The 13,322-nt window shown below is 40.6% G+C and overlaps 1 protein-coding gene across 3 annotated transcripts in view; it reads left to right on the top strand.

Annotated features, from left to right (window-relative positions):
- PHACTR3 (phosphatase and actin regulator 3) overlaps positions 1-13,322 on the top strand; it is a 115,914-nt gene that overhangs the window by 71,413 nt on the left and 31,179 nt on the right. For 2 of the 3 annotated variants that reach the window (XM_052786320.1, XM_052786340.1), the window contains exons 5-7: positions 1,910-2,113; positions 5,310-5,574; positions 6,560-6,807. In XM_052786320.1, coding sequence (XP_052642280.1) covers positions 1,910-2,113; positions 5,310-5,574; positions 6,560-6,807 — 717 coding nt within the window. The remainder of the gene's footprint in view (positions 1-1,909; positions 2,114-5,309; positions 5,575-6,559; positions 6,808-13,322) is intronic. The other variant, XM_052786331.1, reaches the window with a different exon arrangement.

Below are 13,322 nucleotides of genomic sequence, written 5' to 3'. Positions count from 1 at the left end.
TGTATTCCAAACAAGACATAAAACTGAGCCAAGAAAAGATTTGTGACGTGGCAGCTGTGGGTGCCCACTGCTGTGAGTTTTTAGGAGATGCCCTAGAATGGTTTGGAGGGAAATGTACTTTTTTTAGACAGTCCAAAATGCTAAAAGGAGTGGGATTTGCCATTTATCCAGCCCAAGCAGTTTGGACCTCTCTCATGTTCTGCTCTGCTGAGACTCCACCTGGAGTACTGCATCCAGCTCTGGAGTCCTCAGCACAGCAAAGACATGGACCTGTTGGAGCGGGTCCAGAGGAGGGCCACAAAAATGATCAGAGGGCTGGAACAGCTCCCTATGAAGACAGGCTGAGAGAGCTGGGGTTGTTCAGCGTGGAGAAGAGAAGGCTCCGGGGAGACCTTACAGCAGCCTTTCAGTACCTAAAGGGGCATTATAAGAAAGATGGGGATAAACTTTTTAGCAGGGCCTGTTGCAATAGGACAAAGGTTTTAAACCAAAAGAGGGTAGATTTAGACTAGATAAAAGGAAGAAACTTTTTACAATGAGGGTGGTGAAACACCGGAACAGGTTGCCCATGTTCCATCCCTGGAAATATTCAAGGTTGGATGGGGCTCTCAGCAACCTGATCTAGTTGAAGATGTCCCTGCTCATTGCACGGGAGGTTGGACTAGATGACCTTTAAAGGTCCCTTCCAACCCAAACTATTCTATGATTCTGTGCTGAGGAGATACTTAAACACTGATCTCCCCATTTGGATGAGTGCTTTACCTGCTAGGGTAGGAAAAATAACCCTCATGGCTACTACTGAGCCCATAGCGGCTGGAAAGGCAGTTTGGAGACAGCCTGGCTGTGGCTGGGGTCCTGGATCAGAGTCAGCCTCAAGCCTCTCTGTGGGTCCCCACATATGCCAAGGCAGAGAGCAGGACATGTAACGGTGTGAAAGTCAAACAGTGAGGCACTGTGAGAGTTTAAGCACTGCCAGAGTCAGCTGGTATCTGAGCAGGATTCAAGGATGTTAACTTTGGACTTCCCCACTGAAATTTCACCTATGTCCTGCTTCAGCTTCGTGCCTTTCTGGATCTATTCCCCTGTGCCCTCATCACAGCCAGGTCAATTTGATGAACTGCTCAGTGATTCAGCCTGCACTAACTTTAAGAGCTAAGTGCTTTTGCCATCTTTCATGAGGCACTCCTGAAATGAGCACTGCTTCACCATCTCAAATTAAGGCTTGGTGATTGGAGTTTTTCTTAAGTACTTCACCGATTCTCTGTTTCGCACGAGCTGCTGAGATCCAATGGTAAATCTTTTTTATGGCAGGCTTTTCCTGGTTATCAACTTTAACCTCAGGAAAGACTCAGCAGTTCTGGAGTCAGGTACAGTAACAGAAGACTTGGGATGCAAGTTGAAGTCATGTATTAAATAAGATAAAAATAAAATTGTGAAAATAAATGTGTACAACAAACAATTGGAAAGTCAGCTTTCATGTAATATTACTGGTTTGATACTCTTTGCCCTTTGGCTGTGTGTTCCTAGTACAGAAGAGTATTCACTCAGTAACTGTGCCACTGCAGGTGCATGCTGTAAGAAAATTCATTGCAGTTCTCAAAAGTTGCTTTGCCTTGCTGTATTCATTATTAATAAAGGAAAGGGGAAAAGGCTTTAGGGAAGTAAGGGATGCTCAGCGGTTTTCTCAGGAACATCAAAACTAACATTTCTTCAATATCCTCATACATTTTATTCTTTACCTGCCTTGGCTGGTTGGCTATTTCACACAACAATTATATTCACTATGGAAAAGAAGTGCTTCTAGCTGTGTGCCATGTGTTCTGTTTTTCTGAATGTTCCTGGCATTGTCCCCTGGCCTATCATTATTATTAACTTCATGTTCCATTGATTTTACTCATCTTCCTACTAGCCAAGAAACCTTCAGCACCCACGGAAGAATTAGAAGATGCCAGCCTGCCAGCATCTGAAGACAGTCCACAAGCCTTACTTGTATGTGAATCCACAGATTCCCCCCAGAAACAGACAGAAAGAAACCCAGCACAGCTTCCCAGCCCTCCGTTGCTCCCAGCTCCACCACCTAAGGCAATCTCCAAAATCACAAAGAGCGTAACAGGTCAGTCATTACTGGTCAGTAAAGACTTTCCCATCCCTTATGTGTTGTTCGCCTATACAGAACAGTATATAATTTTTTTCTTACATCCTTTTTTAAGCCTATTGCTGCAAACTGCTGTGAATCAGGCTAGTTATATTGAGTGAACAGAACGCTAATGATTTCCATGAACTGAGCGGTCCAGTTCCCTGATAACAATGCACTAATTGTTGTACTTCACATTTTTATCTGAATCTCTCGGGATTATTTGTTGCAAGTCTGTTGCACTAAACACATGTAAAACAAATCAAACCAACTGCAAACATCTGCTGAATCAAATGTTCATATCGATATGCCATGAAGCACAAGGAAGATTTAAATGTTTTCATTACCTAGACTGCCGCTGGATAACAGTACAACAGCCAAAATCAAGTTCAAGTCAATAGGTTCTGTAGAGGTTTCCATCTGAAGGGTTTGCTCTCTAGGGTAGGTCTAAACTAGAGCTATGAAATCTGGTCTAGTTACACAGAATGCACAGAAGTGATACACCTGGCTCCCACAAAGCAATCCTCTGTGCCAGACTTCACTGAATGTTTCAAGAGCAATTCATCTGGACCTGGTTTTCTAATGTATTGCCAATGTTGTTACATTTTCCCACATTCTGGCACTGCAGAAAGGGTGTTAAAGTGAATATGATTTTAGTTTGTTCCAATTTAGGGCCCCTACATATGGTAAAAGCAGTTAAAAGGGCCTTATTGCAAATTAGAACCAAGTCCTGACATCTAAATGTCAGACCTGTTGGATATTTAGACTTTTAAATGACAGCCATTATCTCAGCCCAGATTTGCATCCACACTGATCTACTGGCACAATGAATAGGGTTTTCAAAGTCACCAGGAAACAAAATGTCAGAGGGGCATTGTGATCTGACCACTGGGGTTCATAGAAAATATTGAGGTTTTCAGTCTTTTTGAGGAAAATTACATTTGTTTCCCATGGAAAATATCCATATTTTGTCCATGCTTAAAAGCCATAAGAGTTTAAGTGGGAGCTGGATTGAAAATGGTATCACAATGCTCCTTGGGAGCTGCTATTCAGATTGCTTCAACATTCTGTGCTATGGGTCCGGCTCTAGCCTGCCCCTTCCACCTTGCAACATGAACAGGCACAACCAGGACACCCCTTTGACTTCGCTCAACCGATGATAAGGCCATGCTCTGCACGAGATGTAGGCTGTTTGGAAAACCTGACCCATAGAGGGTAACGACATCACAGCTCCACCAGGCACTTCACAGCATTTTGAGTCTAGATATTTTGGTGCTTAACCAAAGTATTTCCTGTAACATCTAAGATATTCTGAGTTTTCGTATTTCATTCTCATCTAAATTATCCACAAAGAACAACTCTTGGTTTTCTCAATTACTGCAATAACTGTAGACCCTTTTTCAATAGTGATTATACATTTGTTTATTTTTGTGTGGATGTGGAGGCAGTGGTAAGTTAAGACTAAACAAATCCTATCAATGAGTGAAAGGGAATACAAATGTATGGGGAGAGAGAAAGAATGATTATGAAAGAAAAGGAAGATTAAGAGGTTGAAAAGCTCTTTTGTGTTTAGTTTTTCCCCCCTTAATGATGTCAGAGATGCTGTTAGCAGAGGAGTGAGAAATAAGCCAAGCACAAATTAATCACAGAGAGAGGGGGAACAAGGCAAGGTGCCAAGACATCACTTTGCAAGATTATTCACTGAACAGCTGTCAATAGGACAAACAAGGTGTGATCTAAGGAAACTCTCAACTCTCAATATTGGCCCAAGCTGCAATGAGGACAAAATTGGCTCTTGACCTGTTCCAGGAACAAGCAGGTATAAAGATGAAACAAAGTCTCCTCCCTTCCTGCTTTAGGGTTGAGCTGAACCCAGGGTTCTTGCTCTCAGAAAACACGGACACCCTCTCTCACTGTGCAGTGGCATGTAGTTGATAACTATTATGCAGGATGCTGGGTCTGAGAGGAAATATTTAATAACTGAAGTTAATATTCAAACCTACTTTTGTCCTCTCCAGTTTTCCAGTAAATTACCATGCTAATAGGAACCAAGCGCTTTTTACATGGGTATTTCAGGATAATCCTGGCCTGAGCAGAAATTTTTCTCTGCTATGAACTGAGGGATTCATCTCACAAGTGAAAAAAGTAAAAATTATCTCTGAAAACAAGTTTGTACAAAAGCCTTACTAAGCTGTGTCAGTTTAAATTCCTGTTTAAAACACTAGGTGGCAACAAGAGAAAATAAATATTCTCTTGTATGAAGAACTCGTATTGCCTTTTTACACACAGACTGAGCTATTGGTGTAAACCACGCCATATGCCAGAGGCTTGGGACAGAGATATAGGGGAAAGGGGAAAGGCGAAGAGAACTGCAGAACAGAAAAACTAATCAGTATCTTTTTCTGGCCAGATGTTCAGTTATCTTAAGAGTGTGAAACTACCAAATTTCCAACCAGGGAAATGTCCACTGCATTTTGGTCTCAGGTGCTAGAGAAATGTATATATCAAAGTCTAATTTCCAACCAAATGCTTACAATGCATAAAAAATATCTGAATCTGGGGGTAAAAAAAAAGATTAGGTTGTCCCAACCTTCTTGTTTCTTCTTAGTGCTCAATACCACATCTTTCATTTGGATTTGGCAAGTTTTGTTATGCAAACTTTATCCTCATATTATAATGATTTTGGCATTTCCTCAACTGGCATATGAAAGACAGAGGTCTAAGCTGTGAAGCAATCACAGAAGAGCAGATAATAGACACTGGTACATTTTGTCCAGACTGAGAACCACAGTGCATAAATTTTAATACAGTCTGCCAGAGTCCAGCAGAGAAAGCGCTAGATTGGAAAGCCACCACAGTGTAAGCCATTGGTGGTTAGGAGGAACAGTACTGGCAATCAAGAATGCATTGGTGGGCTGGGAAAAAGGAGAATCTGATACTGTGGGAAAGAGGGGAAATGGGGGAGGCATCTATTTTGCTAGATCAAGGATCTGGATCTGTGTAGCATGAGCCTTTTGAATTCAGATAGTTACTCAGCTTAACTAGTTACCTCCCAGCAAGAACAAAACATCACCATTTTCCTTTGTTCAACACAACAAATTAACTTCAGTGCAGACTCTGAGTGCAAAAAAATAAGAAGCATTGCACGACCTCTTACCCTCTTGTGTTTTGACAGCAGGAAGTGAAATAGATGACCCAGCCATGAAATCTCCTCCTTCCACCATCCTGAAGAATTATGTCATTGTTGGTTCCTCTCAAATCTCAGGACAAGCTGCCCTCTTCCATCCCTCTGGCCAGAAAAGTTCAGATCCCCATGTCAGAGGACAGGTAACAACGCCAACCGGTTCCCCTCACTTGGCTGCCATCCACCTGCCTTTACCTCCCAGCAGAGTCATTGAAGAACTCCACAGGGCTCTGGCCACCAAACACCGGCAGGACAGGTACCTACAGCCTCTTGGCTATATGGGTGCATGAGAAGAGTCATTCCACTAAACCATTTCTCTTGGTAAATGTTCCTACCCTGTTATTAGCATTTTATTTATTCCTACAGCTTGGGTTTGCCTTCCTCTTGGTGTCACTACTTTGAACATCCACCTCTGGTTAAGGTGCTTAAATCTGGCAGTTACTCTGAAGTATTTTCTTCCTTTATAAGGAGGCTACTGTGACATGGAAGTAGGTTTTCAAACAGGTAGAATCATTTGATAATCCTTCACCTAGTGCAAAAGAAAATCTCCCCACAAGACACCAAGTTAGAGTAGCTAAGGCATATCCTGCTCTAAATATCAGTACTCTACATAGGAGAAATGCTACTATTTCAGTATGTCTCTTGGCTTATACATGAGCATATATGGTATCCAGTTTTAATACAAATGCTTGTGTGGGAGTACATTGGGTACTTTGTCTGGTTTTCATTATAAGCCATCCTGTGTTTTGGAGGAGGACAGAGATAACCTTTTCCATCATAGAGCTTTGGAGTTAAGTTGGTAACATTTCTCAATTCCGTAACAGCTATTGTCATGGGGAATAGATTCATACGATATTATTTCCAGGCCCTGTTAAACCTTTGTCATGATCATAAAATATCAGAATGGTAATATTTCATGCCATGTATGTTTTACATTAGAAGGACGTGCTGTGTGGTTTTTTTAATCAGTACAGTATAGCATGTGGCTATATATCAAAGAAATACATTCGTCACCACCCTTCCAGACCTTAATTTTATGACGGAGATAGGAAAGTAGATCCACGTTAGCCATTCTCAACACAGTCTTGAGAATGCCATCCCGTGTTGTCCCATGTTGAACTCTCTGCCCTGGCCTTTATGAGCTACACGACATTCTGCTCATTCTCATAGAAAGATAAGCTCCTACTGTGGCAATAAAACAGTCTTTTGTAAAAACTGGGCTGTGCACCTTCCACCCACAGCTTCCATGGAAGAGAAAGCAAAGGCTCTCCAAAAAAAAGAGTGGATGTCCGTCCATCCAGAACATCTAGCATTGAGCGCAACAAAGAAAAGGAGAACTCACTGAGTTACAGCAGTGATTCAGAAAATAAGCGGAACTCAGTTAAAGAGTCGGATGAGAACAAAGAAAACATGATCATGAACTCAGAGCTCAAGGAAGACTCTGTTTTTTATCAGGATGAGGAAGTTTTGAATGACTCCATTATTTCTGGTAAGGAAAGTCACTTACTATATTATAAACATATACTATAATAGTCTAAAGGAATGCTCTAAACAAGGCAGCATGCAACAGAAAATATTGAGCAGTATGAATTCTTGTATTGTCACACCAACTTTTTCAAGGAATCCTGGTGAAAACCTAAAGTTCAATTTCAGTCATAGTGATTGTGATCATGTTTGTCTTGGTAGTTACTGCATACTAAGATGATGTTGAGAGTTATGTTGATAAGTCAATGTATCGGTATGCTTTACCCTTTCAGTTACTTATGTACCCTTTGCACTACTACATATGAATGGCAGCACTTGCAGACACATCTCAGTGTCAGTAGGCAAGGCTTTCTGTATACCTGGTGCCAATGCTGTGGATGTTTTGGAAGCATCCTATTTTAGGACTATTATTCCAGTGCAGTGATGGTACAGTGAAAAGTGGAAGAGACCAATGAATCTAGGAAGGACAAACATCCAGAGAAATTATCTTAAAAGAAGAAAGTTGCTCTCCATTTGGTCCGTTTCCCCCTTTCTTGACACACATGGGGAATGCATTGTATAATCCTGAGCAATTATTTAAGTGGGCTTTGGCAAAATAATCAGCTCTCATTAGAAAATTTATTTTTCATTCAAGCTTTTAATGTTTTCCATGTTAGCAAGACGAAGATTCAGTCTGAAATGAATCTTTCAATCTCTTCATCAATGCATTAAAAAAAGGCAGGCAGAGAAAAATTAATCAAAAATAATTGTTATAACAGATCAAGGAATAATTTTAAAAGGTGCCTATTAGAAAGCATGAGCCAGCAGACAGGACACATGAGTTCTGCTCCTGTGTCTTAAGATGCCTAGTAACAGAACAGACTACTGAGATAAGGCAAAAGAAAAGAGAATCCCTTACATAATTGCCATGCATTTAAAAAATAAAAATCACCTTTTAAGTTCTACCTATTTTTTTCTGACTATGTGTTGTTTCTGATTATAAAAGTGGTCTCCTTTGTTATAAATTCTAAGAGCTAGAGGCAGCCAGGCAAAAAGTATGTTATCCCCTACTAGTAAAAGCAAATCTGAATATTTTACTGTTGAAGATGAATACTCTATATATTTAACAAATAATTATTCACTGTCTGTGAAGACAGAAATTATGATGATAGAAGGACATTGGTTATTGTACAAATTTCAGTGGTATGTAGAAGCAGCTCTTGGCTTTCCACAATAAGTGTTAAAGTTCTGAAAAATTTCTGCTTACTACAGTTGAACACTGCAGTTGTATTGGTGATGACTTAAGAACGGTTTAAACACAGTAAGTTTTATAGGGCAATATTAGACCAACTGAGATGGTGAGAAAAACAGACCTCTTTCAAAGATATTTTGGCTTTATTGTAGCTGCAACAATACTGCTGCTCAGCATAGAAGATATTGAAATATGCCATTTGAAATATTGGCTACACAACATGAAATAAAAAGAAATCAGACTAAACAGAAACCTTTTTCCCCTTAACTATATAATTTGATTTAAGAAAATATTATGTGTATGTATAAAACTTAGTTCACACAATGGCTTACGTATTGGGAATGACTGGTCATGTATTATGACTGGGTAGGGCATGCCTGCCAGAAATTTCGAAAAATAATATCTGACAGTAGAAAAATTAATAAATACATTTTTTAATAGTATGTGAGTACTACAAAGATGTAAAAGATGGATGGAAAAGCTTATAGGACTAATCGGTGAATATAATGAGGTGGGGCTGATACATTCTTGAATGTTTTAGTGAATAAGATTAACGGCCCAAATTTAAAATGTCAAGGGCCAGAACGACATACAGACTTGCTTCCCCAGTTCTCATGATGGTGTGCTAATAATAGAAGTGCATATCTAGATATGTCGACAGCCAGTTAGATGCCTTATCTGAAAGGCTGAAAACTCAAAGGTTTGTTATGAAATTAGGTAGTGGGGTGATTATATACAGATTAGTATTTACCTGCAGATGTACACCAAGGGCAAAAATTGCAAACAAAGATTATTTATCATTTGATAAAGAGGCCCCAGATATGAATACAACCCCTTTTCCCATGCAAAACACTTTCCAACGTCAACAAAAATAATTTTTAGGAAGAATTTTCTCTCGTTTCTTTCTTTGTAGCTACACAGCCTTCTTCCTCATAATTAATTTACCTCACTCTTTGGTATTCGAGTCTCTTCACACCTAATCTTCAGTCTCTGCATCAAGAAGCCCATTCCATATACGCCTAAAACTTACCCAAATCATCATAAGACTTCAGCTTTATGCATAAGATAATTTTATTTAAAATGGCTGAAGATCATTGTTGATTGCCTTGTCCTTGCACGTTGTAAACGTGCATTTACAAAAGACCTAATTTCTTGTACAAGCTTGGTGCTTGCTCTGCTGGTGTTCAAGTTCAGGTACATTTTAGGGGCACAACAAAAGCCCAGGCTGCGCAAAGTTTCAGCTGTTTGATGTCTAAGGAGGCTGCCATGGACAGGTACCAGGCAAGCTGGGCAACAGAGCAGCTTAAACCACAGAAGTCCTGGTGTGGAGTGGTATAACTTCAGCCCCGAGGAGACAACAGCTTTGAGGATGTGACCACTGCCCATTTATTCAGCTCAAGCTGGGACAGAAGCAAAGCATTTCTGGTCTTGACACTGGGTGGCACTGCTTGTGCCAGGATTCATTCAAATGCACCCGTCTGCATTTCAGAGAGGAACAAGAGATGCAGTAATGACAGGGATACCATCAGAATAATTCCCTGAAAAGCTCCAGAGTCTTTCTAGCTTAAAAAATCTGGGCTGGTTTGCAAGCCAGTAGTTAAAACTATCCATTAATCCAAAGTTGCTTTACAATTAGTGTACTGCCTTAGTACATCACCAACTTTGCCATTGCCACTGTGATGCAGAACAGTGCATCAGTGCAACAGTGCCATGATTACAGGGAGATTGGAACAGGTTACAGCCAACTCTGGAAGAAGTGAGGAATTGTACCTTGGCTTTCCATGAGCACCCTACTCAATAAACCATTCTCCAAAACCTCTAAAAACACAAGGGAAGATGGTAGTCTTGTGCACGAGCTTAAAAAATAACATAACTAGCACACAGCCACAACTAATAACTAGTGCAAGCAAGGTCTTTCCATCAGCATGCGGTATTAGGATTTGCCTGTTGCTTGATAGAAAGAACAGTAAACATACAGGAAATTAAATGTCATGATTCAACTGAATTAAAACAAGAACTTTTGTCAGGAATCTGCAGACCAAGCATGAAAAGGGTGTGAATTTTCAAAGCATTTATTGTTGACCTAGCTGAGCTGCCATAAATCATGAAACAAGCCACAGCCAAGATCCTGCCTAAGATAGCTTGGTCATGGGGCAGACCAGCATTGAACATGCCTTATTGACCAGGAAAAATAACCTTTAGGAAGAAAACACTTAAAGAAGGGTATTAGAAGGTTCACTTTCTACTGAGATAGTGATCAGGAAGGAATTTACCTCAGGGTGCTGAAAATGGATGTGGGGAAAACTAGTTCGGGGCTTTATTTCCTCTCTGTTCTCTGGGTTTGTTTTATTCATTTGTTTATGAATTCTGAAACATCAGATATGGGTTTCTGCAGCAGGTAGAATAACAGAACTGGCCGTCAGTGGGCGGTCAAGGTGAAAACAGAAGAATTACACAGTGTTTCCCAGCATGTCTTCCTGAACAGGGTAACATCATCTCCCTCTTTTCCCTTTGTTGGGCAGGTATTATTTTTCAGGAATTAACTCAATTGGTCAGGCATGGGGAACAGCTCCTTAGACTAGCAGATCGGCTTAGTCCAGATCTCTTGCGTTTTTATTTGGTGAAAGACCCTAAAGATTAATCAGTGCCCAGTGCATATGGACCATGGGAGTGGCTATAGGATAAGCCTTTTAGAAATCCAGACATCTGGATGAAGTGAGTACAGATTATCCTGAGTGGGTTATATGCTCTCCACTCCTCTAATACAACAGCAGGATTTGGGTTAAAGTTGAGATTTTCTAGGTATGATTTGTGTTTTTAATTTCACAAAGTAGTAGACTCTTCCTAAGTGTGCAGCAGAGCAGCCTGGGAGCAGTCAAGGCCCTGAAGAACAGCTTCATTTTACTTTGTTTCGAGCAAAATATTGCATTGTTCTGTCTCACTTTGAAATACAAGCCTCTAGGGCATACACTGAGCTAGTTTAAGCCAATGTCTCCACATCAGCTTCAAAACCTGACTTCTTGAAAAAATGTTCAGTCTTTTCGCTGCAGAGCATTGGTTTCAGCTGTCCTTCAATGAGATGAGGGACAGCAGAAAATGAGCCCTGACCTCATCTGAGCTAATTCTGTGATTCTAGTCCTTGTCCTCCCACAATTCAAAGATTAGGTAGAGTAGTTTTAGATTAGGCAAGCAGTTTTATAACAGCCTGAAGGGAGTAGGGATAGTCCTGCATGCTCGTACCTTAACTGTCACCAGTGAATGGGAAAATAACCGTTTATGGTGCATCTCCCAAAAAAAAGTGTTTACTACGCATGAGCTCCCTTGTTTCCTTCTAAGCAGTTCTGGACAGAGACGTATGCATGTGCTGTATAGCATATACATATATTGCTTTCAGTGCACCCAAGATGCACTGAACTGCCTGCAAATGCACTACGCAGATGGCCAGCACATGGGCAGTACGTCTATCATATTCTGGAGACACTGGGCTTAATGTGCATGTGCAGTCTCTCTGCAGCAATCTCCTGACATGACCAAATTCCTCTTACCACCTGTTTAAAATTTCCAGGTGAAAATGAGAACATATTCAGGGATACCTGGGAGTTTGCTAGCCCCAAATGTGCTTCACATTGTTTCCAGAAGGAATTCTGTTGGTTCCTGTGCTGTACGGATCAAGCACTGCAAACGCCCACTCTACACCAACTCCCAGTGTGGTGGAGGCTTGAAAAACCTTGACAGAGTCCCAAGTCTGTGGTTTTGTGAGCCAAATGTTTCTGATGGAGTCATATATTCAGTTAGCAGAAGGCTCTGCGTGGCATCAGCCAAATCATTTAACTTCTTTACCCATCTGTTAAATGTATACCTACTACATCAGAGGGCTGTATGGTTTAATTTAATTAATGTTTGCAACAGACTTTGAAAGCATTAGGAGGAAGGTGCTAAACAAGGGCACAGCTTTTAGGCTCTAAGCGAGGTTTTGAGCTGATTATGGTTTCTAGAAAGTTTAATTTTAGACGACTGCAACTATCAAGAGACTTGTCCCTGCTCACACAGGGAGGCCATAACTACTCTCTGCCCCAGTCTTCCCAACATGTATGTGTGGATGTGGTATAGACTCCTCCCCTCTGCATAAATAAATTTGAGATCAATAGTGATAATAATAACTTGGTCCACAGATCCCTAGCAAATAAAACCCCAATATTTGGGAATAAGAATCTATTTAGGATTTAGAATCTTGCCAACTCCCAGAGCATTCTTTAAAAAATAGACTATAATCCTATCTCAAATGCCAAACAAAAATACCAATTAAATGTCATTTTCTTTAAAAATGAGGTGACCTTTTCTAGAAAAGGTGAAGCACTACATTAAAAAAAACCCTTTAAAATAAAAAGGAACCAAAACAAAATAACCTCCTCTTACACACCACACTCCCAAGATGAAACAAATGCAAAGATTTAACTGTAGTTCCTGCATACTCTGACAATACTCTAAACCCCATCTGACTGGTGCTACTCTGTAATGATAATTTTTAGACTCCGCTGAAGCCCTGGACTGGACACCAGAAAAGCCAGTACAGCACAGCAGAGGCATGCAGGGATCTGGTGTAAATTTAGTTACTTACAACCCACCTGTGGCATGACTGCTGAAGACTGCAATCCAACCAGTATGACTCACTGGTTTTAATAGCACTTCCCTCTTCTTTTCCCCCCATCATAAGCTACCCCTCATCAGATACGGACATCACCTCAGACTTTCAGTCTGCATTTGAAAATAAAGACGGCTTCCTACTTTACAGCCATTTTATTATGTACCTTTCCAAACACATGGCAAAATGGTTTTATAAGCTCAGGAGTCCAATTTTCATTTGTTTAGCCCGCTGAAGTCTAAAAGATACAGAAGCACCTAAGCTCAAACACAGTTTGCTCTGGTAAGAGTGAAAGGATGTTTCTAATGTCATCAGAGGGGCAGCATCAAGGACTCAACATCCAGCACACTGAAGAGCAGTAGACTCCCACTCAAAACAGTTGCTGCATGTTCTCCCATGAACAGTTCGTTTGTAATGGCAATGTTTTACATTGTCTGGTTTGATGGAAAACATGTGTTATCATATTTTTACAATAAGTACAACAGGTCATGCAATCACAGTAAGTATTTGTGTCTCTTATTCCCTGAATGCCCAATTCAGTTGCAAGCATTCCGCAAATCATAATAAAACCTGGCCTTTTCTTTCATTCCTTGGAATATTTTCCCCCGCTCTCTTCAGAGGGAGAGACCTAATGTCAGCAGTATAG

Source organism: Harpia harpyja, chromosome 1 (assembly GCF_026419915.1).
Source record: "Harpia harpyja isolate bHarHar1 chromosome 1, bHarHar1 primary haplotype, whole genome shotgun sequence".
In the NCBI taxonomy this organism is placed as follows: Eukaryota; Metazoa; Chordata; class Aves; order Accipitriformes; family Accipitridae; genus Harpia; species Harpia harpyja.
Note: the sequence above shows the minus strand (reverse complement) of the source record. Positions and strands in the feature narration are given on the sequence as shown.